The following is a 24,992-nucleotide window of genomic DNA, read 5'->3' as shown; positions in this document are numbered from 1 at the left end:
TTGAATTTGGGTAGACTTCCTCGTTTGAGAATATTGTTATCTTCCCAAGAGAAGTAGAGTTACAAACTAGAATTAGTTACTATCAAGTATATAATTTCTAAATGTTTAAGGGGCCGTGCCTTCAACGGGTCTGGAAGGCGTACCTGAATGTGAGCAGTAGAAGTGAACTGACGATGGCTTCTTTTGTGACCTCACGGACGCCTACCTAGAAAAACTGCAGTGATGGCATTTCTATAATGAGTACAACAAAGTACATTAATTTGGGTTTTGTTAGGCAGAATCCTGTGCAGTTCCCTTGGGGAACACTGCAAAAAGATTTAGACTATAAGAGCAAGCAGTAAACCTAATTGGTAGCAGTCTGCACCACCCAGATTTACCTGTTAGCTGTGGCTGAGCAGTCAGACACCTCAAGAAGAGTAGAGCAGTATATAGAATATACACAATAGGGCTCAAAACACAGTAGTGCAAACAAACACTGACCTGAGCTTTGCATAAAAAGTACATAATTATTTAAAACACACTTTAGGCAATATACTAGCACTCCAAATCAAAAGCAAGTTAAAACAGTCATGTAAAGTATACACACCTCAACTATTAGACCAGTCAGAGTAAAAACACCACTATTTGTCAAAACAGATGTGAGCGCGAAACCTAGATGGCACTCCAATAGTTAGGTTAAAGGGAGAGAAAAAGGCACAGCATAGAAATAAAACGGGTCCCAACACTTTTAGGAGTTCTCAGCAAGAGAAGAAAGGCAGTATTTACTGTAGAGCCAAAGTTCATAGGCCAGGCCCACTTTAAATGGAGCAAAGCGAAATGTGCCCAGGATCACATGGTTTAAAATGCACTAAAGGTCTTTGCAGAATGTTAGAGGTTGGGGCGATTCAAGAAGGTAAGGTTAGAAGTTCTGGGGCCAGCCCAGTTGGAAAGTCAAGGATTTAAGGGTCACCTTGGGCAAACCGAAGAAAGGGAGGCCAGGCAGGACACAGTACCTTAAAGAGAGAGTAAGCTCCAGTGGTGGCAGTTGTTCCTGACAGTGGTTGCTGTTCATTGTTTCGACCAGGGGAAGAGAGGATCTTGTCGGAGGAAACATGGAGTCGTTGAACTGCACAGGGATGAAACAGCCGTGGAGTTCATCGATAAAAGGTGCGTTCCTTTTATTTGCAGTCAAAGTGGTTGAAGCTTGGCTATCTGGCCGACGGGGTGCTTGGCACGGGAGATTCGACCAAGAGACAACTTTGGAAGGCGAAAAGGGCGAACTGGTTGGTCCCACCAGCTCAGAGGAAGAAGACTCGTCCAGCAAAAGATCTTCTCTTGTCGTTGGGAAAGTGGTGAGTTTGTTGCAGCAGGGCTCCACCGGTGGTGTCGTCGTTGCAGATGGCTCAGCTTCTTACCTCTTCAGAAGTCGCCACAGGACCCAAGAATCCGAAGTTCCAGTCCCAAAGGCCCTGCTTTTATGCAGAAAAACCCCATTCAACAGCCTAGCTGTCACTCAAACATGCCAAGTGGTTTGAAGTTTGATTTATTTGTAAAGCGCACCAGGCCCGCGGGCAACCGGGCGCATAATCTTGAGTACAGGTTACAGCAATATACACAGGGCGAGATTTACAGGAAGTGCATAAAAGCATGCTACAAATTAAGAAAGATAGTGTGGCATTTATACATACATACACAAATGAAATGTGTACAGATACGGACCCGGCTGACGTGGGACCTTATGCTCTCTGGGTGAACAGCCAAGCTTTGGCTTTGTTTTTGAACATTAGAAAGGACGGTTCAGTTCTTATGTGGGTAGGCAGAGTGTTCCACAGTTTGGAAGCGAGGACAGGGAAGCTTACGTCACCCGCTTTTTGGAGTTTGAATCTGGGCAGAATTAGGCTGTGAATTTGGGCTGATCTGATAGGACAGGAGGAGGAATGAAGTGCAAGACGCGATGAGAGGTAGGATGGGGCATCGTTGTTCAGGCATTTGTGTGTCAAGGCTAGCGTTTTCAAGGCAATTCTGTGTTTTACTGAGAGCCAGCGAAGGTCAGATCTGAAAGTGGAGATATGGGACCGTCTGGGGAATATTGAGGGCTGCCCTTATGACATTATTTTGAATAGTTTGTAGTTTATTGAGGTTAGACTGGCTAGTCCCTAGGTAGAGGGCACTACAGTAGTCTATTTTGGACATTAGAGTTCTAGCTAGTGTAGTGCAATTGTGAGTGTTCCGAAATGGTCTGCAGGCGGTGATAAGTTTGCATGTGTAGGCCGAGGCCGACCTAACAGCATTTGTTAGTCTGTTCAGTGGTGAGCCGAGCGGCTCACCACTGGCCTAATAAGAACAGAGTGCGACTTGAGTTGCTAAGGCAACGCAATCCAGGGTGCCAATTCCCCTCCCCACCCATCTTGTGGAACCCAGACAGAGTGGCACCATTTGGGGGGCTTCTGTGGAGTAGCCCGCCAAAAAGTGGAACAAAGGGCTCGACCTCGGTCAGAGTTGGAGACGGACACAAACGCCATTTTAGAAGAGAGTTCTGGCAAAAAGACCCAACCGTGAATTTAATATTAAATAAATAAACCAGCGGTATCTTTAACATTGCACCAAAAAGTGGTGCGTTTAAAATCAATGGGAAAATCCCATAGAGAATATTCCTGTGGAATATTTTGCGTGGTAACCACTGCCACCAGCCAGAAACACGACAAGGGGGGACTGGACAGTGCCCCCTTGAAAACAGACCCAGGGGAAATGATAATTAAACCCTTCCAGTACTTCCACAATATGATGGTTTGTACTGGTTCTGGTCACAATTTAAGACTAGTAAGGTCATTGGTGACTACATGCCCTGGGAGACAGTAGTCAGTCCCAGGATATGGAGTCTGTTTGGGGGTCACTATGACACCCCTGTTTTACTGCACTGAGGGTGCTGTGTAACACATACACACAAAAAAAACAGATCACACTCTATGGAGTAGAAGACCCCATAGCCCAAGATCACACACATGGTCAGAGACATATATCAAATCATGCCTAAGACTGGGAGGAAAAGAGTCTCACTCTTAGCAGGAGAAAAAAACAAACCCCTAAAATCCAGCAAAGCTGCTGGGGGACTCACTAGGGTTGGGAAATTATCCTTATAAGAGAATTCCCCCTAACAGGTTTTCACATAGAAAGAAGTGTTTCGTTACTTTAAATGAAAGTCGTCTGAGGTATGATTCTAGCTTTGGCCAGTTGTCAATGGTTTACAAATCTGGTGAGCAGACTCATTTGTGTTCTGGTAATTGGGCAAGTTACTTTCCCTATTTTTTTATTTTATTTGTAAGCGATTAAACCTGGTTTGACTAAGTTATTCGTGTAATGCCGCAAATCACCTGTTCTGCAGAATGCTGCTATTCTTCACCTTGTCTTATTCCATAGAAGCGGAACAGAAGCTACCCCCTGGACTAATGCAAGAGCTGTATGCTGGGGAGCACAGCCGAGCCGGCCTCTTACCTGTGCCGCATTTGTACCAAAGCCCGCCCGACATTGCAGCTGGGCAAGCATGGGGACAACCGGCAGAGGCAAATGCAGAGAATGCTAATGACAGTAAGTACTGAGCCATGCAATTGGGAGCTTGTGTGGAGGCAAAACTTTGAAAGTTGGAAATTAATTGTGCATTTTTCTACAGAATATAGTACGAGCCGCAAAGCACACCCAGTGTACATTGTCAACCAAATTGCAGCGCTATGAGCTTTTTCAAAATCACTAGCAGGGGTAGTTAGAAAAGCCATCCTAGGATTAGCAAGGCTTAAGAAGTGTTGATAAAATAGAAAGACTGAACTAAGGCGAAAGGGGACACTGTTGTGGAGTAGAGTTGAGCTTAAAAGTCTTTGTAAGTAAAAGACCCACGCAGTTCAAAATAAAACGATTTTTGCTTAGATTCACAAGCTTTGTGTATGCTGCGATCTATTGGTTGGTGTTGGGACAGTTTTTCTGAAGTCCAACTAAGGTCTTAGTAAAGCCATACAACTGAGACGGTACAAAACTCCCACTTTTTTGTGTAACCATTTTATTAACCTTTAACACACTATAAAATCATATAACATTTTGGAAGAGGAAGGGAAAAGAAAAAAAAAATGGGGTGAAAAACATAAATCATGGTCATGAAACGCAAAAAAGAACAGCTTGAGGCAGTCCTATGTAATCTGTAATCCTCATACAAGGCACATTACATCCTAAAGTTGACCAAATCACGAAGCATGCGAGTGACAATAACCTTTAACAATTAAAATGAATCATTAAAATCTACTTACATTTACAAAAGCGCACTCGATACTGGACACGATCAGGTCAAATCGCGTTCAAAAAACCCTTCCAGATCTTATCAAAAGTAGGCCTTTTCTTTTGCACTGAATAGATCACATTTTCAATATTGAATGTACGATAAATCTCCTCTAACCAATTGTTTGTCAGATAAGCAGTAGATTTCCAGTTTAGCAGGATTAACTTCTTCGCCAGCATGGCCCCCTCTTAAAATCCATGTGGTCGGATGCTGATTCAAAGATTCCAGCAGGGCGGTTTCTCCCAAGATCAAAATCTCAAAATCAAAGTCTAGATTTTCCTTGATTACTTTATTCATCATGGTGGCGATCTCACTCCAGAAATTCCTCACCTTATTGCACTCCCATAGCATATGTTCCATTGTGCCACAAACGTGACCACATCCCCAACAGCTGTCTGATGCCAATTTCCTCTCCATCCTGACCGGTGTCCAGAACACTCTATTCAAGATCATGACTTGACGGGCCTTTCTCCTTCATTCAGGGACATCCTTTTGATATTCCCACATAGATCACTCCATCTATCCAATGTCATGTCCTCCCTCAAGCAATTAGACAAGACCTGCAGGATCTTTCCATTCCCTCTTGCAAAACCGCTCAGTAAATTATACATCTTGGATGCCAAGTGATCACTTTCGCCAATTCTCTTAACCGACAATAACTCAGATTTGTTCAAAGATGGGATGTTCACTGCTCTCTTCAGTTTCCCGTATTCACTGGAAGTACAAGCCGATAATTCATATTTAAGTTTCAGCTCTCGAAATGTCTTCTAGAGAAACGGAAAAGTCTCTGCACAAGTTCTTGGGAGTAGTTTGTAGCAAGAAGAATTTAATGCTGGGTCACAACCTGATTAGGCCTGTGAGTTGGGAAAGTTTCAAGCACTTTAACCGCGAGAGGTACGTACTCTGTCTGGTTTTACAGTACCTTACAAATGAATAAAAAGAGGCAGCTGATGACTTCTGTTCCTGGCAGTTCCTGCAGATCTTGCTGTTCCTGGGCCTCAGTCGTGGGGACACGAGGGAGGGCATGGGGGGGGGGGGGGTTGGTTTGGGATCTGGGGGTTTTGGGGGGGCTCCTGCACTGGGACAGTTCAAGGCTCGCAAATGGCAAACTTCAAGTTGGGTGGCTGTAAGCAAAGCGCACAAACTGGTGTTTCTCTCCCTGGCTCTACGGTTTCCTGAGGAAATTCAACCAGCTCCGAGGCAAGTATCCAGGTGGCTTACTGTTGAGTTGATTGGTCCCATCAACTCAAAGGGTCATCCTTGCAGGGCTTCTATGTCGATTTAGAACTTGGCGATTCGGACCTGCAGCTGGCCTTCACTGGGCAAAACAACGATCCAGGAGTTGCAGCAGTTGTCCTCTTCAAACTCTTTTTCAGTTCCTTCGTCCAGTGGTCGCCTCTTCCTTCCATGCCAAGAGACTCACCTTTTTATTCAGTTTTCTCCCATTCATTCCAGCCTAGCTGTCACTCGCCCAGCAGGGTGGATGTCCAAGCCGGACAGTCAGCCAGCCAATCGCGCCGGAGTGCATTTGGGTCTCCTAGGAGACTAAGCACAGGGAGTTTCGGGCACCTCCCTCACTTTCTGCCCAACCCAGACACTCTGGCACCAGTGGCGGTCTTCACTCCTGAAGCCTGCCAAAGGTGAATGAACAAAGAGACCAAACCTGGTGTGGCACGCAGAGAAACACTTGAAGAATCTTTCCAAAAAGAAATGGCGAAAAAAAAAAAAAAAGACTGGGACCTGTTTAAACAAAAGGGGCTCGGACGCCATCTTGAAAAACATGTATCTCGTGATTTAACGTTACCAGAGCTACGAAAGGTTTGCGGTCGGGAAAAATCATGGTAGTTCACTGTAAAACCACTGCCACCAGCCGTTCTAAGAGGAAAGGGTAGCATTTGACTGCTACATGAGTATCTAGACATGGGATACTAAGTAACCCCTCCAGCACTCTATTGTAAGATAGGGTGTGCTGGGTCTAGGAATTTAAGACTAGTAAAATCAGTTTCACTTTCCTTACTCTAGGAAACAGTAGTTTATCCCAGAGAAGGTATTTAAACCTTGGGGAAGCCTAAAAAGGCTTCCCTGTGTCACTGCACTGAGGGTGCTGTGTGACACAAATGAAAAGATGCCTATGGAGTTGGTTAGACTCATAACCAAAGGAAACAAATTAGAATTAAAAAGTTCAAAGTCCCATTTAGCAAAAGAGCTGGAGGGCTCTAAGGAGGGAGGAATTGGCACATTTATGCAAATTCTCCCTAACAATTGTCTACTTTGATATCTGGGTTCACCCAGATAGATGAAGTGTCAGTCTTACCAGGGGTTAATTTTGCTGCAATCTCATAAGATCTCCAATTGGATCAAAACTCCACTCTTACTACAAGGCTGTAGCACCCGACCATATGGTAGCGTAGACCAAGCAGTCAGGCCTATCTTAGGGGGGGAAAGAGGGTTGTAGAAAGGTACAAAGAACTTGTAGTATACCAAGGGTTCAACAAACACTTAAACCAGATGTATTATAAAAAACAAAGGTTTGTTATAAATACAGTTAGGCCAAGTTAAGTCTTGGGTAAATACTTTGTGATAGTCAAATACTTTGTCATAGTCATAACGCATTATAAAAACACAACACAATGCTTGAAGGTACACAGGACAAAGCATAAACCTTCTTGTAGTGAAGTCAGACCTTATCAAACACATTTAGTATAGGACACGCCTATTCATGGGGAGTAAAACTGTTAGTTTTAGATTACTTCACAGGAAGTCATGGGTAGTCGACCCGGTCAGTCACTTGGTGACTCTGTTAAGGAATCAGTTTAGTAAACCAACCCCGTTACCAGGATACTTTTCTGAATAGTGGAACAATTGGTTGCTTTTCAGCTCAGTGGAACACAAAGGTAAGCAAGAACTCCTTACACCTACAGAACACCTTTTAGAATGGCACGCAGCTATTCTAGACGGGTAAAATCTAATGTTGTAATATACTATTCTCCAGCATGGATTGTCATGCTCATGAATATTCCCTGTCATCAGGCCGGGAATCCTCGGTAAAAAGAAAAGTTTCACTTTCACTTACTGTCTTTCTCCCATGAACCAATCACTAAGCTCTGGGTCATGCTGGCCCCAGCCAATGACTGCCCTCTCCCTAAGCCAGCTTCAGCTTTTTACTGCACGTTCAAGTGTTGGGAGTCCTTGTGTTTTGCTCCATAGCTTCTCAACGATTTTCTGCGCATTTTCGGTTAACAGTTAGATTTTTGTCATAAGAGCCCGTGTGCTCCTTGGTTTCTTCAACCGACAAGCGGGATCCGTTTGTCAGCGTTTTCTCACCCATCAAGGGCAAGGATCTTTGACTTTCATTGAAGATTCAAGAAGGCCATCGGGCCTACAACGCACGCCAGACCATGTCGTAGGTCAGAGGTTCTCTTCAAGCTCTGTTACAGCTGCAGACTAAGGAACGGGTTTGTGGAGGACAAACACTCCCCGTGCCACTACTGTCTCCATCCAGACCACAGGGAGGCGGATTTCCAGATTTGCCTGGGATTCACCAAACGCACCATGAAGGATCGGCACAGCAGAGTGGTGGCGTGGCTCAACGCCATGGCCTCTACCCCAGGCGGCAAGCAGAGCTATGCATCACCCGGGACCGGCTGGTTAGAGGAGCTGGTTCATGAATCCTTTGCGGTTGCCCCATCCATGGGAGAGGGTCCAAGATGAGGCCAAGCACCGCAAGTCTGTTTTCTGTTGGGGTCACCGCGCAAGCGGGTCCTGCGACTAGCAGGTCACGATCAACATCACAATCTTAAATTCTGCATTACCTAAAATATTCATTCCTTTGGTTAAAATGATTTAAACAAATAAAACAAGCAAGCCCAAAAAAAGGATCAAGACATAAATTAAACACTAAAGATTATCGTTTTTCATAAAGGCCCTAATAAAATCTAATTAAACAGCTCCAAGAACAGCAACGTCACATGTAAACAATTCATCCAATGCTCTAGTCAATCTGTGTCTTTAAATGCGCCTAAATTCACTGCATTAAGAAAATTAAAGGTAGCAATTCAAATGCTCATATTTTGAGACTCTAGAACAATAGACCAGCGATTTTCAGGAGACACCAACCCAAAATAGGTTAAATGCTTCTTAAAAGATTGTACTGTTTGATTTGAGAGCCGTGCATTCTACAATATGTTTCAGAGTTTACTTTGTGTCTAATTGACAGCATAATCTGCATAGATTGTCTTTCGGATCGAGACGATTACTTCTAACAAGGATGTCTCGGGTCGGATACAAGTTGAAACGTAAGCACAATATTACAGATCTCAGTTGTGGAGAAGGGGCTCTACACAAGTATGGTTCCACAACATTCAGTTTTTTCTGATTAAAGTTATTAGCTTTAAAGTCCCTATATGTTAAACATAGGGCTCTAGTCTATATCCAATCTGTATCATAAATCTTAACCTTTGGACGATCCAGATTAGTAATCAACATTTCAATCGACACATCAGCCCTTGCTAATGCTGCATCGCTCCAGCGCATCCTCGAAAAGGAGGTCGGCTAACCCAGAGAAGCTGCGCGAGGAGCCGGAGAAGGCCAAGTCGCCGAGTAAGGCGACTGACCTGCCGTTGAAAGCCCAGGTGGTCCAGGAGAAATCGAGCTGGTGGCGGATGCCCTCGCGATGGCGAAAAGTGCTGACCTGGTCCAGGGGACCCCAGCTACACCCAGAGTGGCCCTTCCTCCTAGGTGGGATGCTTTGGCCAAGTCAGTGAAGATGACACTGAGAAGATGCCAGCCCTTAGCCCAGCTGTGACCCCTCAGAATGCATAGGGGGTGGGTGGGCAGTAGAGGGCTCTACAGTGCTCCAAGGCATGGATCTTTCTTAGGCAGACCACGAGGACATGGCATCCGTTCACACGGTCGTAGAGGACGTTTGGGCACGACAGCGGTTGTGAGCCCATCAAGGGGGACGATGAAGACGTAGGTGCTGGGCCCAGCAGGCTTACTCCCCTTACACCTCCCAGAGATGTCGCTGGATATCCTGTCCACTCTCCACACGCTGGTGTCAGATACAGAAGAGGATGCCAACGGCACCCCAGTGGCTCTGGGCCCACCGCCGGCAAAGAGGAGGCGGCATCACCTCATCAACCGCCTCACATAGCCCCTCCCCCACAGAATACAGGGACATATATGGTGACGATGGATACAGATGATGGCGGAGTGTCCCTGCCACCGAGAGCGTCTCCACCTGACAAAGTGGGTTCAATCCACTCCATGGTCGCCCGCGTGTCGGAGCTCTTCCAGCTGATGGTAGATGAGACCAAAAAGGAAGGGTTCCTGTACCATTGCCGAGAGGGTAAAAGGAAGACCATTCTGGCAGTGCCTTTCCTAGATGACGTTTGGGATGAGGGCCTGGCACTAAGGTGGAATCCTGCCTCCGCCATGGCAAAAAGAAACCGGCTGGAGAAGAAGTACCGGGTGCCGGAGTATGCAACCAAGTGACTGCGATCGCAGCCCTCCCCAGACTTTTCTTATTTAAAATTCAAAAGAAATCCTACAATTTTTAATGTGGGGCAGCAATCACAAATGGGGTGATAATTACAATGAGGATGTAAGCAATACACTTGGTTTAACCTTCTATTGGAACCTATACAAAACACCAGGGAATAGGAGCATGTTTTGATTTAGGAAAGATGGCACCCAAGTTCGGATTTCCCCATGCAATCTTCGTTCAAATAGACAGCAGGTAATCAGGAATAAGAGGCAAGAAACAGAATCCAAATCCGACCTTCCCTCACCAAATAAGAGTGGAAAACGGATTTTAAACCCCTTGCATTATGAAATGACGCTCGGAAATTGACAAATGTGCGGTTCAAACTCTAAGGTAAATACAATTTCTCACTAAAGCAACAATGCATAGGCACTAACAATCACAAGCAACGGATTACCAAGAGCATACAATTGAAAACTGAGTGTAAAGTTTAAAACACGTTGCAGCAAAATTACAAGTGTAAAAGTTGCATTTCTGTTCAATTCCCACTTTAAATTACCCAAACGTTTTTTTAATGAAAACTGGTGAAATGTTCTATGTGCGGTTTTTGGGTTGGGGATAGATGTTTATCATAGGGACACTCTAGAGTTGAATAGGTCGCTAGCTATGAAACTGGATGAGTTATGCAAGATATAAAAAGGTGCGCTTTGAGTCAAATGAAGCCGTGAAATAGGAATGGAATTCAGTTATGACGAGAACAGTTTTACTCTCTAGTATTTAGACTAGACCACCAAAGATGGACACAGTAAGATCCAAGGTTGATTCGCGAGTTCAACCCTCAGCACCCAACCCTGGCGGAAACCAGTCTGATCACTCGAAATAGGACTAATGGCTAAGGATTACACAAGACAAAATTGAAGAGATGGCGCTAGCACTTTAGAAAGTCACGGGCAGGGTGCACAGATAATTCTAACAGTTTTAACAAGTTATAAGGATAGGATGGCTTAGAGAGTGGGATAAGGACAAAGGCAAGACAAGATGGGTTATGGGTTTCTATGGGGTAGGGATTATACTCTGTCTACTTTTTAGTTTTGGGATTTTTGGATCGTGAACAGGTTCTGATCACCACATGGCTTTGGCCTGGCAAAAGAAAACAGCTGGGCCGTTCTGGTCACCGAATGGCAAGGACAGTGGAATAGCAATTCTGGATAATAAAGGTCAGCTGGATGGCAGGATTGCAGTGGGCATGCAGTTAGTGGGCAGCAAGCCAGTCTGATTTCAGGATGTAAAAGATACCACAGCTTTCCCCTTTGGTTATTTCCATTATGTCTTTCCTCTTTACCCCTCTTTATCCTATACGTCTGGTCATCTTTCCCTTTTGCTATGAAAAGGACTCCTTTTAGATTCTGCCCTACGTTTGGGGTCAGATACCCGTGGAAGGAAGAGCACAGGACGTGCAACTCCCGTCTCCCCTTAGGTCACGACGAGAAGCGGTGTGCGGCTTGTATACTCCTTCGGCCTAAAACCCTTAAGGAGCACAGTGTAAAGCTGTGGGCCGCATACGATATGTTGCAGGCGGATGCCTCCTCCCCCACCGCCACACCCGCCGAAAGTAACGGGGCACCTCCTATGACCAAACATCTGTTGCGGATGTGATGGACCTCGAGGCGGACACTTCTAGGTCTGCCATGCCCGTCCCTGACCCTTCAAGGCCCGACTCTGATCTCGCTTCAGGGACAACACCCAGTGACAGGGGCGTACAAAGACATTACACTAAACACAACGCCTCTACCTATTTCGACGGGTATGTCGAAAAAGGTGAAAGCGCCAGCAGGGCCACTGAAAATTTTAGTTGATTCCTCGGATCGTTCAGATCCAAAGCCTTCCCCTCATCCGCAGCAGCGTTTGACTGGGCATCCCAAAACATACTAGGGTGCCACCCCTAAATCAAGTTTACATGTCGAAGTGTGGAATTTCAATGGTCCGACAGTCCTGAAAGGCCCGGTAGGCCCAAAAACTGTGACTAGGCCTCAAGGCGAAAAACCTACCGTTGGGACCTTACGCCGCGGTAGGCAGTAAACCTACCGATAGACCTTCAGAACCACTATCTCACGCAGAGTCGGCGGAAATTGAACACAGTATCGCTAGAATTACTTCGGCGGTTGTGCTTATACCTATTACTTTGAAAAACATGGGGCAGACCAATCTATAGATACGCCATTGTGCCCCGATTCTCGCGATAACTAGGAGGACAGTCAAGAGCCTCTTTCCAACACCCTGACTGGCAAATTTCAGCGTCAAGAGCCGGCGAAGTTTTTCCACCCGTAGGCCCTTCTCAGCCCTCTAAGTGGACAAGGGAGAAATTTGAAGGGTGCATGGATCGTCTTGAGAAAATTATTTCTTTTTCTGAACATCCTTCTGCGAAAAAATCTTGTGGAGAGCCTAATCCTAAATCTGCTTCAAAGTTACAAGAGGATCAGCCCTCAGTTCCTGTTCCATTATCAAGACATTCAAATGGATACTTAGCAGGACATTTACAGTGAAGATGTAGAACCTTCCTTCCTGCAGGGCTACAATTAGGACCAGGTGGGTGCCACGGCCGATTGGGAAGAAACACACCAAGTGGGGACGGACCCATGGACGCTCCCGCAACAGGATCAGGACACTGATGTTCTGTGCCTGGATTCTCCTCCGTCCACCCCGGCTCGTCGGGCCTCACCTGTAGACGACCAAATGGCCTTCAATTCCATGTTTAGTAAGGCAGATCACTTTCAAATCACTAAAGAGACGGTGCCTGAGCAGGACTTTGTAGAAGATATTCTTAAGGAGAAACCACCGTCTAGCCAGGCCATTCCCCTCCTTAATTCTATTAAGGGAAGATTGGCCCCATCCCTGGTGTCACCAGCTCAAATCCGGGCAGTGAACCCAAGAGTAGAAAAGGTATTTCAGCCAGCTCCTTCGGACCTTCAACACAATAAAGGGCATGCCACCCCCGATTCCCTGGTAGTGACTACCACCCGGAAACGGGCAGGAGTACCCCTTGATATGGGGGGGGCGCCTCCAGATAGAGAATCCAAGAGGTCATATGCCTTGGGTAAGCGGGTTACCTCGGCTGCCGCATATACCACGTGCATAGCTAATAACACTACGCTGCTGGCGAGTTATACTGACGCTCAATGGATCCTAGTAGAGTAAGGTCTCCAGGAGGTCCAAGAGCCCATCAGGTCCAAACTTCTCACTATTGTGGCCAAAGGCAGGCAAGTGAACCAGAATGTGATGATAGAACACTCTGGACATGGCTGAAACAGTAGGCGGGTCTCTGGCACAGGGAACGTCGTACCTCAGGGTTTAAGCCTGAAACACAGGCCACTCTCATCAATAAACCTGTTGAAGAAACTAATCTCTACGGAAAGGCTGTCGAGGCCCGAGAAACAGCGAAAAGAGAGCATGAGACTCTTAAGTCCCTGCAGCAAATTACTCAGACAAACCCCCCCAACTGTCGCCACCCGCAACACCCCCCCCCCCCCGAGAGGAGGTTATGCTTGCCGGCCCTTTCGAGGGAGGGCAGTCACATGCAAGTCGGAACAACTATGGCACGGGAAACTTTAATGCTGGCCAAACTTCAGGAAACCCCGCGTTCTACCCACCAAGGGGTCAGCGACACGGCAAAACCAGACGTGGAGGCTTCAAGCCTAGAGGAGCCGCAGCCTTTGGCCAGAAATGACCATCAGATCCAGGTCCCCTCCTATGTCACCCCGGTCAGGGGGCGCTTAACATCTTTCGTCATGGCATGGGAGGGGATAACTTCAGACCAGTGGGTCATAAAGACGGTCGCCCAAGGGTACTGCGTGGAATTCTCCCGACCTCCATAATTCAGACCACCATGCTCACGGCACCTCTCACCAGACCATCTGGAGATCCTGATTCAAGAGGTGGAAGTACTGCTGGAAAAGGACGCCATAGAAGCCGTTCCTATTCTTCAGGTAAACAAGGGTATTTATTCAGTGTACTTCCTTGGTCCCAAAAAGGACCTCACCATGCGCCCTGTTCTAGACCTGCACCGAGCTAACAAGTTCATAAAACCTCAAATGTTTTGCATGGTGTAACGCTACAGGAGGTGATCCCACTGAAACAGGGGGACTACATGGCAACATTGGACATGAAAGATGCATACTTTCATATTTTAATGTTGCCAGCGCACAGGAAATATCTAAGGTTCATGGTAGAGGACAGGCATTACCAATTCAGTGTTCTCCTTCTGCATCGCCTCAGTGCCAAGAGTGTTTATCAAGGTACTGGCAGTAGCAGCTGTGTCACAAGTGTTCCCGAGCTAGCTAGAATGATGGTATTATTTCAATAGTTGTTAGTGCATATTCAACTAGTAACTAAGGCAGGTCAAAGCAGACAATTATTCATATTTATTCTTATACCTCATCAATCAGAATCCTAAAACAAGATGCAGGAAATTCTGAAAAATTGTTTCTCGAGGTTTTATTGTATATATAAAAGTAAAAAAACCAGTTAAGCCAATAATTGGCTACAAATATACGCAGTGATTAAATTGATGAACAAACATACATAAAGCAAACTACAAAGAAAAACATATTTTACAAAATAAATGTGGAAACAAACAATCATTCACAAAGGGGAGAAAAGAAAACAAGGTTACAACACCAAATATAATGTTAAACCAGGAACAAATTACACATAAATAAATAGAAATAGTTGGTCCATATAATAATATATTGGGGTCAAAAGAAATTATTTTTGAGACTGAACAATTTTAGACAGAAAATAGACAAACTAACTGGCCCTTACTAACTTGAGGGTGTGACTTGTGAATAGGGTCACAAGGAACCTTTCTCAATGAGATCAGGTTTGAATACAAAATACTAAAAACTTGCTTTTGATTAATCAAACAGACCCAGAGGGTTATGTCACAGGCTGAAACAATATACAGCTCCAGGTCGTAACACATACATTAATTTGTGCAACTAGATATGGGTGATATAGAGAATTGCTTTTGATTCAACAAAGTAAACCAAAAAGGTTATATCACAGGCTGAAATAGTCTACGACGCCTTCCGCTAAGGGATGTGTGTTGCCACATCGACTGAACATGTGCAAATGCACCTGTAGTTGAAATGTAGAGACAGATGGTGTTTCGGTGGTGTAGAAGTAGATGGAGATTTTAGTCTTGAAATTCAGCCCCTGAAAAAATGCAATGAGATATAATACCTTTATAGGCAATAGTTTCTTAGAACACTTGATAGTTCAGAGAAAGATGTTCTGATATGAGAGGTAGGAGGGGAGTGCTACCAATGCATGGCATACAGCATCAGGCTAACACTACCCTGCAACTGGCAATGGGTGACCCCCATCAGACTTTCCCAATTTTCATAGAGTCAAATGCCAGAAAACCACCATGTGAAAATAGAAGGAAAATGTGTCACAAAAACAAGATAAGGGTAGAGGAGTCATGGGCACTATTAGGTGTATTCCGTGCAGAAGCATAAAAAGCGTGAAACAGACAAATAAAAATGAAGTGGTGTTATATACATTTATGTAGCACCCATATGGATAGGTGGTAGGACCCCAATTCCTCGTGGGAGAACAGGACCCCATGGGGGCCGATTCATACCTAAATTGTCATGCCCAGATGCCTGCTGGGAAAGCTTGTGATTGACAGAATACTGAGACTCGAGAGTAGCAGCAGCACACCTGCGCAGGCTATCCATCCCAGTTTACCCTTACATCGACGACTGGCTCATAACGGGGGACTCGTACGACACATGTTTTTTGAACTCCCAAAGGACCGTAGATCTTCTGTTCAGTCTGGGTTTCTCCATCGAGAGAAAAAATCCAGTCTAGTCCCCAGCCAAGTAAGACAATTTCTGGGGGCTCTAATCTGGACGAAAGGCAGCCTCGTCTTCCCCTCCAATGAGAGGGTTCAGAGCATGCTTTTTCAGATCCCTTGACATGTAGCCAGTCGGGAGGTGACGGTGCGCAAAGCCATGCATTTGCTAGGGATGATCGCGTCCTGCATATACTTGGTTCCCCGCGCACGGCTGCGCATGCCTCCAATGCAAGAGTGGCTCAATAGCCAGTGGTGTCAGGCCAGCGGACATTGGGAAGATCTGGTAGTTGTCTCACCAACCCTCGTTCTCTCTGCAGTGGTGGTCAAGGGAAAACCTTCTGAAGGGGAAAACCTTCACCACCCCTGCAGTGGAAGCCACTCTCACGACAGATGCATCTCTCACGGGGTGGGTGGGGGCCTGCGCTCTGTTTCTGCTGCGGTGCTGGTCTCACTGTCTCCTATCCGGCTGTCCGGTCGCTGTGTGCAGGGTGGAGCGGGAGTGCTCGGGTGAGCTCGCTGTCACTGCTCACCTCCGCGCTCCACATCCGTCAGTCAGGGTGTCGCTAAGCTCCTCTAGGCGGCTGCTCTCGTTGCGGGTCTGTTGGGGCACTCCGCCCTTCCTCCTCCTCAACTGCGGAGGCTTGATGCTGTGCCCGCCATTTTGCTGGACTCCAGGGGGGATGGTTCAGAGAGGCTCACTCGTCTTCTACCAATCCGTTTTTTGTTGGGTTTGCTGGAGCAGTATTTGTATTTCATTTATTTGTATAGCGCACCAGGCCCAGGGGCAACCGGGCGCATCACTTAGCTACAACATAAGAAATACAGACAGATCCATAATTATAAAGTTTACAAGTATTAAACAGAATTTACAGCTATAATAATAGCAATGAGAGGACAAGCAGATTATATATACATGTACAAATTAAGCAGAGAACCCAGAGCTAAATGCCCTGGGCGGCCAGCCAGGTTTTTGTAAGGTGTTTGAATCTCGGGAATGAGGGTTCTGCTCTAAGCTCATTAGGAAGCGTGTTCCAGAGTTTAGCTCCAAAGATGGGGAAGCTAATTCCACCTGATCTTTGGAGATTGAAACGTGGAACCTCGAGGCAGTTTAAATGAGCCATTCTGCAGGGTCTAATGGAGTTGTGGAGGGCAAATCGGTTGGCCAGGTAGCAGGGAGCTTGGTTATGAAGGCATTTGTGGGTAAGAGCCAGGGTTTTCAGGGAGATACGGTGTGGGACTGAGAGCCCGCGAATATTGCGTCTGGTGTCGGATAAGTGTTGGCGCCTGGGAATGTCGAGGGCTGCTCTAATCGCATTGTTTTGGACAATTTGTAACTTGTAACAGTGTGGGAAGCGCTTGTACTTCCTTTCGGTTCTTTTAGTTTTGCTGGCAGTTCCTTTTGACCACCATTTCAGGATCGTGTTGGAGGATCTAGGCTGGAGCTCAGCGCTGCTTCCTCCTCACTCCATGGGCATCAGGCCAGCCCCCCTCCCCCCTCCCAATCTTTTTCTTTACATGCAAATCTCTTCTGACCAGTAACCAGATTCAACATCATGATTGGATATTTACTCTTAGAGTGGGTGGAACATCTATTTAAGACAACTATACAAAGCCTTCATCTATCGAGAAGAATGACATATCAATCGTGCTTGGGTTTTACCCCAGGATTTTCGGCCTTGAGGACGACCGAATGGTCAACACGTGTCGGCTGTGAGAAGAATAAATCACTGATCACATAATTGAATGGCTGCTTATGCTTTCTTAATATACCTGGAGTTGTACTCATTCCAAAGAATGGAAGACTAGAACATTGGGTCTAATTCGGCTGTATAGCTACACAACCCCCATCATTCATCTAAATTAATAAATAATTGTTAATCAAGAAACCTTGAGTGAAAGAATTTATTTGGATACTTGTCATTGTGAAACTTACAACCCTACAGCTCACATTGACCCCTCTTGAGATAATCGTGGCTGTTCAGTCACTCAACCAACTTGTGTGGTATGCTTATACCAAAGGTTGGGTTTCTTATTGTCAAGAGGACAAGGCTGGTGTCTCCCACAGTATACTGCATACAATATTGCCTAACACACTTTCTGCGTTTTTCATGCTTTTTATGTTTAGGAAACCACTATTTTTGTTCTATCGAGCCAGTGTGCTCCATGGTTTGTACATCCGATCAACTGGGATCCGTCTTTTGGCATCTCATCGCCCCTCGAGGGTGAAATTGTCGAGTGTTTCTTCTTGGAAGTTTCCAGAAGGCCATCATGCCTACACCGCGCCTGTTCATGTTGGAATAGGATGACGGGCTTCCCTCTTCAAGCCCTGCAGCGACGGCGGTTTGCGGAATGTTTTCATGTACTACAAGCATTCTCAGTGCCTTTGCCTTCACTCGGCGCAAAAGGAAGAAGATTGTGACAACTGCTGGTGCTTTTCCAAGTGCCCGATGAAGGATCCACACGTGAACTGGCGATGTGGCTCAAAGCCAGGGCCTCTACCCCGTGTGGTCCACAGCGGCATGCCTCATCCGCCAGCCAGCCAGAGCGAGCTTCTAAGTCCTTTGAGGACGCTCCATCCGGGAGGGCTCAAGACGAGGCCAAGCACTGCGAGTCAACATCCGCCGGGGTCCCATGACAGGGCGCGTTAATCGTCTCCATCAGCCTCAATATCCAGCCATCGCTCCAGTTCTTTGAAGATAAATCAGCTACCCCAGTGAAGCTGCGAGAGAAGCCAGAGAAGGGTATGCAGAACAAGGTGTCCGATCTGCCACTTAATTCCCAGGTGGTCCAGGCCAAATCATACTCTTTCTCAATCGAGGTGGTTGCTGCCGCCCTCTCAAAGGCGAAAGGGGCTGACCTGGCCCAGGGTTCCCCCAGCAGTGGTCAGGGTGGCTTTTCTCACAGGTGGGTGGCTTCGGCCAGACCTACGGAGAAGACTCCGGAAAAGAGGATGCCAGACTAACCCCTCACTACCCAAAGAAGGGGTGGGGGGGGGGGCGGAAGAGCTCCAGGGCACAGATATTTCGTCCAACGAGGAAGACCATTTCCGTTCACACCATCCCGGGGGCGGGTGGGGTGGTCGTGGTGATGTCCACCATCGGTGACGATGTCTGCAGCGCACAGGACATAGTCGCTGAGCCCAGCAACTCTGTTTCCCCAGCACCTCCCAGAGATCTGTCGCAGGATATTCTCTTGCCCTCCACACACTGGTTTCAGATTCAGAAGAGGATGCAGACGGCACCACCAGTGACACCGGGGCCACCACCTCAGAAGAAAAGGAGATGCTCTACACCTCCATTCCAACCATAACTGCCCCCTCCCCAGAGGCATAGGGATGGACACGACTGACAGACAGCGGCGGAATCTCTCCGCCAAGAAGGGCATTTCTGCCAGACAAAGTGGGTTCCTTCCACTCCATCGCCCGTGTGTCGAACTCTTGTCACTCAACCCTGAGGAGAAGGAGGGCTTCCTGTATCGGTGCCGGGAGGTGAAAAGGAAGACCATGCGGTCATACCGCTCCTGGACGACGTCTGGGAGCAGGGACTGGTGCTGTTGAAGAACCCGTCCTCAGCCCCGGCAAAGAGGGACCGACTAGAAAAGAAATACTGGGTGCTGGAATCTGCACCGTAATGTCTGCAGTCTCAACTCTGTGGTCTTGGTTGCAGCTAGGAAGATGTCGCCCAACCCGTCATCACCTGTCCCCCTGGACAGCCAAGGGAAGAAATTGGATGCCGTGGGACGGAAGGTCATTTACTCGGCAGCGACGACGGTCAAAGCGGCCAACGCCATAGCGATCCTGGCCAGGTATGACTGGGAGCTATGGTACAAGATGGCTCTGATCCTGGATTTCCTCCCAGAGGACAAGCAGATGGAGGCAATAGAGATCCTTCACGGGGGCGAGGTGGCGTTGAACCACACAATCACCGTGGCCCTGGACATCGTGGACACTTGGTTCCGCCAGATGGGGGAACAGGGTTTGCATTCGTCACCGTGGGTGGCTGAAGACCACCAACATCAGACAGGAGGTCCAGATGAGGGTTCTGGACGTGCAGTTAAATGGTGACAATCTTTTCGGCACGGCTGTCAAGCTCTTCAGGCCATCAAGACCGACATGGAGACGGCCTGGGCACGCTGCAACAGCAACGTCCGTCCTTTCATGTAGATCTTAGAGTTTCGGCGATGGATCGTTTTACCACCAACCCTCCCGGTCCACGACCCAGGAATGCTATAGGGGCTGTTCCAAGTCCTTCAAAGGTGGCTGCCGTAGTAGTCCAGGCTCCCAGGGCGGCACGCCGACCTCCAAGCAGGACTGAACCAGCCAGGACGTCGGGCCCCCACCCTTGGACCCACAGTGGGATGCCGGCTGGCGAACTTCATCAGCACGTGGGAAAACCTCTACACAGAACCATGGGTGCTGGACGCTCTCGCCCACGGACACACCTTGGAGTTTCAGCAAAAGTTTCCAGGAACAGCACATCCCTCAGCTGCTACTGGAGGTTTGGGCCATGTTAAGGAAGTGGCGATGGAGCTGGTTCCGAAGCAACTCCGGGGCTCTGGAGTTTACTCGACCGGGGGCTGGAGGCTCATTCTCAACCTATGACGACTCAACAAGTACATAAAGTCCCAGAAGTTCAGGATGGTCACGTTGCAGAAAGTGCTCGGCCAACTGGAGAAGGGAGACTTCTCTGTCGTTGTTGGAGCTAGAAGACACGTACTTCCACGTCCCCATTCACGAAAAACATTGCAAGTTCCTGCGCTTCGTCGTAAAAGGAAAGCACTACCAGTTCAAGGCTCTTCCCTTCGGACTGAAGTCAGCGCCCAGAGTCTTTACGAAGTGCCTGGCTCCGATGCGGCTCATCAGCGGCTACAGGGATTTCATGTGTACCCATACCTCGCCAACTGGCTCATTGGGGCCAAGTCGAGGGACGTCGTTGTTGACCACACAGAGAGGACCGTCCGGCTCCTGACGGATCTTGGTTTCTCTGAACAATGTAAAGTCCTGCTTGACTCCATCGCAGGACGTGCTGTTGCTGGGGGCCAGACTCCATACGGTTTCCTGCTTGGTGGCCCCATTGGGAGGGAGGATAGCAGCCATCTTGGGTGTTGGGGAGCATTCTCATAAATGTGCCAATTCCCTCTACGTTAGAGCCCTCAAGCTCTTTTGCTAAACTTTGGGACTTTGAACTTTTCAATTCTGTTTCTGTGTTTTTCTTTTTGGTTATGGAGTCTAACCAACTGCATTGGCCTTTTCATTGTGTCGCACTGCACCCTCAGTGCAGTGGCACAGGGAAGCCTTTCAGGCTCTACCAAGGTTTAAATACCTTCTCTGGGACAAACTACTGTTTCCCAGAGAAAGTAAAGTGAAATTGACTATAATAGTCTTTTTATATTCCTAGACCCAGCCCACCCTATCTTACAATAGAGTGCTGGAGGGGTTAGTTAGTATCCCCTATGTCTAGATACTCGTGTAGTAGTCAAATGCTACCCTTTCCTCAGAATGGCTGGTGGCAGTGGTTTACAACGAACTACCATGATTTTTCCTGACTGCGAACACCGGTATCGTTAAATCGCGGGAGCCATATTTTGCAAGATGGCGTCTGAGCCCCCTTTGCTTAAACAGGTTGCGGTCTTCTTTTTTTCACCATTTCTTTTTGGAAAGGTCCTTCTAGAGTTTCTCTGCGCGCCAAGCCAGGTTTGGTCCCTTTGTTCCTACGCCTTTGGTGGGCTTCAGGACTGAAGACCATCTCTGGCCTCTGAGTGTCTGGGATGGGCAGGAAGTGAGGGAGGTGCCCGAAACTCGCTGTGCTTAGTCTCGTAAGAGACCCAAATGCACTCTGGCATGATTGGCTGGCTGACTGTCCGGCAAGGACAGCCACCCTGATGGGTGAGTGGCAGCTAGGCTGGAATGAATGGAGGAAACTGGATAAAAGGTAAGCCGCTTGGCTTGTAAGGCAGAGTCGACCACTGGAACGGAAGAACCAAAGAAGAGCTTGAAGAGGAAGGCTGCTGCAACTCCTGGACCATTGGTTTACCCCATGAAGCCCTGCTGCAGGTCCGAATCGCCAAGTTCACCTCAACAGAGAAGCCCCCACAAGGCCTACTCCCTTTTTGAGTTGGTGGGACCAATCAACTCGAACCATAAGCCACCTGGATACTCACCTCAGAGCTGGTTGACTTTCCTCAGAGTGCTGTAGGAAACCGTAGAACCAGGGAGGGAGATGCCAGTTTGTGGGCTTGACTACAGCTATCGGAATCGAAGATTTGCTAGTTGTAAGCTTTTTGACTAGTCCCAGTGCAGGAGTCCCCCGACATCCTGCCTCTTGTCCCCACACTGAGGCCCAGGAACAGAAGTCAACAGCGGCATCTTTTTCGTCATTTATAAAGGTACTGTAAAACCAGACTGAGTACTTACCTCTCGCGGTGAAAGTGCTTGAAACTTTCCCAACTCACAGGCCTAATAAGCTTGTGACCCAGAAAATAATAATTCTTGCTACAAACTACTCCTAAGATCTTGTGCCAAGACTTTTCCGTTTCACTACCAAAACTGCTTTATCTTATCCAAGACTTTAGCCCATTGACTTTGGCCTAAGCTATTGAATTGACTCTTCTCGTGAACTCTAAATATTTGCACTAAGAATAACTTGTAAACTTTCATGTTCTAAATAACCTATGCCTTTTTGCTTCTTCAAAGTAGTCTGCCTCAGAAAATGTGTATAGTTCTGAAGTATATTTGTGTATTATATTTAACTGCCTCCTTCTAGTGAATGTTTTATAACTGGCTGTTGAATTTAAGTTTTAAACCAAGAAACCTTGTGTGTAAGAGTTTATTTGAACACCTGTGATTGTTACACAGAGGTCTACATCATTACAGCTCACATTCACTCTGGAGATAAGCCTGGCTGCTCGGCTCTGCTACCAAAAACTGTGTAGTACAGACTTATGCCAAAGGTTGGTTTTGCTTACACCTGTAATCTTAGTTGTGTGTAGTGGTCCCCAAGGGTACTGCATGCAAACTCTGCCTAACATTGGGCAAGGTGCAACAACTGTTAGTACTGAATATCGCCACGGTAAAGACCATCAAGTCGCTGCTCTGTATGATGATGATGATGTTGTGCATCTACCTGATCAGGCTCTGCAGGTTGGGGATGCGACGACTCCGGGAGTTCCTGGACCCCCATTGGATCCAGGTGACCGGAAGCTTCAAGGACAGGATTCTGCTCGACAAGGAGTTATGTCGAGGGATGAGGTGGTGGGGCGTGTGCTCCAATGTTGACGGAGGCACAGACTGCAATAGCCCCCCGATCCGGGAGACTGTCACGAGAGACGCTTCTCTGGAGGGCTGGGGAGCCCACATGTCTCCACACCAGAGGCCTATGGCTGCTGGAGGAGGAGCGATACATCAACGGCCTGGAGCTGCGGGCAGTGTTTTGGGCCCTCAAGTCATTCCTTCCGTGCCTCATGGGTAAAGCGGTGAGGGTCTTCACAGACAATACCACATAATGTTTTCATCCGGGAGCAGGGGGAGGGAGGGCACCAGGTCCCCAGCACGCTCCAGAGAGGCGCAGGAGCTGTGGCACCGGGCAGTCGCCCAGGATATATGTCTCGTTCCTTTTCACCTGGCAAGAGTAAACATATTCACCGACTCTCTCAGCAGGGAGTTGCTCTCTTGCCACAAATGGAAGCTTCAGCAGGATCAAATGGACAGCCTCTTCCTCGGGTGGGGCAGACCCCGGATCGATTTTATTTGCGACGGCGACAAACACAAAGTGCTAGAGGTTCGCCAGCAGGTTCCCAACACTGCGGAGCATGGGGGACGCATTCTCCTTCCTGTGGGAAGCCCTGTTCCTGCACGTATTCCCTCCATTGCCTCTACTACGATTCATCTGTCAACTCGGAAAGGTGCAAGATGGCCCTCGTCGCACCAGCGTGGCTGAGGCAGGTCTGGTACCAGGACCTTCTCATGTCAGCGTCACCTCTGGTCAAGCTACCTGTGGTCGCCGATCTGCTCGCCAGAGGAGGCGGCGAATCCTGCCCCATGACCCAGGTACGCTGGACCTGAAGGCCTGGCTCCTGCAGCATTAGATTTAGGTGGTTACGAGCTGCCAGCGGGCGGCAGGGAGGTCCTTGCCAGGGTGTCCTCGACTCTTAAATACTACAGGCACAAATGTAAACATTTGCGATTTGGTGCCGGTCACAGAAGATTAACCCTCTGAGGGTCACTGCCCCCACAAGTCCTTCCATACTTTGTTGCATTGGCTAAGGCGGGGCTGGCGCAGGACTCTTATCAAAGTGCATCTGGCGGCTATCCGGGACGCTCATCTGTTTGGTCACACCATTTAGTTAAAGGGCTTTTTGATCATTCCCGCCGGTGAAGGCTCCAGCCCTAGTGTGGGAACTCAATGTGGTGCTGACTAAGCTCATGCGGGGGGGTGGGGGGGGGGGGCTACTTCAAGCCTATGCATCAAGCTCCACTCAAGTTACTTTCTTGGAAAATGCTTTCCTCATGGCCATTACCTCTGCCAAGAGAGTGGGTGTGATCCAGGCCCTGTCCTTTAAGCGGCCCTATTTGACTTTCCACAAGACAAGGGTGGTGCTGCGGACACACCCTTCCTTCACGCCCAAGATTCCCTCAGAATTTCATCTCAACGAACCCTTGGTGTTGCCTGTGTTTTTTTTTTTTTTTTCTGACGCCTTTGTCGCCGGCTGAAAGGACTTTGGCTTGAGCGCTGAATTTTATATGGCCCGCATGAAGAGTTTCCGGAAGACTACTCTGTTTTTTTTGTGAACTTCGGTCGTGTGAACCATGGGAAGGCCTTGTCCAAGGCTTCCACCTCCAGGTGGCTCTCCGGCTGCATCACTCATTGTCACCGGTTGGTAAACTGTCCGTTGCCTGGCTGTCCGAGCCCATTCTACCAGAGTGATCGCTGCTACGACGGCGTTCCTCTCTGGTGTGCCCCTGCTGGACATCTTCAGGGCTGCTTCGTGGAGGTCTATGCACACCTTCACAAAATGTTACTGTGTCGACGGATTCCAGAGAGGGGTCCTGATTCTGCCAAGCTGTGCTAGACCACCTGTTTGCTTGAAGGTGAGCCTGGTGAGAATGTAGAGTAATTGCTTCTGTTGAGCCTTGCTGCCTCCCGTGCTTGCGTATGTATGGACTGCTTTGTAGTATTTGAGCATGTGAATCCATGCCAGTCCCCATGCTGGAGAACAGTTACAGGTAACTTGTTCCTCCTTCCCCGGACGAGGAGGACCAGGTGTCTGTTCACAGGATCCAGGACGAAGTGGGGAACGACGATGGGGACGGCCGAGGATACGGTGGCGTCGGAAATGCCGACTGCAGTGCAGGGCCC

The 24,992-nt window shown here is 47.9% G+C and overlaps 1 protein-coding gene across 4 annotated transcripts in view; it reads left to right on the top strand.

Moving 5' to 3' along the window:
- RBM10 (RNA binding motif protein 10) overlaps nucleotides 1–24,992 on the top strand; it is a 464,414-nt gene that overhangs the window by 151,935 nt on the left and 287,487 nt on the right. For all 4 annotated transcript variants that reach the window (XM_069647579.1, XM_069647578.1, XM_069647580.1 and 1 more), the window contains one exon: nucleotides 3,397–3,564. In XM_069647579.1, coding sequence (XP_069503680.1) covers nucleotides 3,397–3,564 — 168 coding nt within the window. The remainder of the gene's footprint in view (nucleotides 1–3,396; nucleotides 3,565–24,992) is intronic.

The sequence above is a fragment of the Ambystoma mexicanum genome, chromosome 2q (assembly GCF_040938575.1).
Source record: "Ambystoma mexicanum isolate Mex_15411 chromosome 2q, UKY_AmexF1_1, whole genome shotgun sequence".
Lineage (NCBI taxonomy): Eukaryota > Metazoa > Chordata > Amphibia > Caudata > Ambystomatidae > Ambystoma > Ambystoma mexicanum.
The sequence above is the reverse complement of the archived record's forward strand: the minus strand, read 5'-3'. Positions and strand labels throughout refer to the sequence as shown.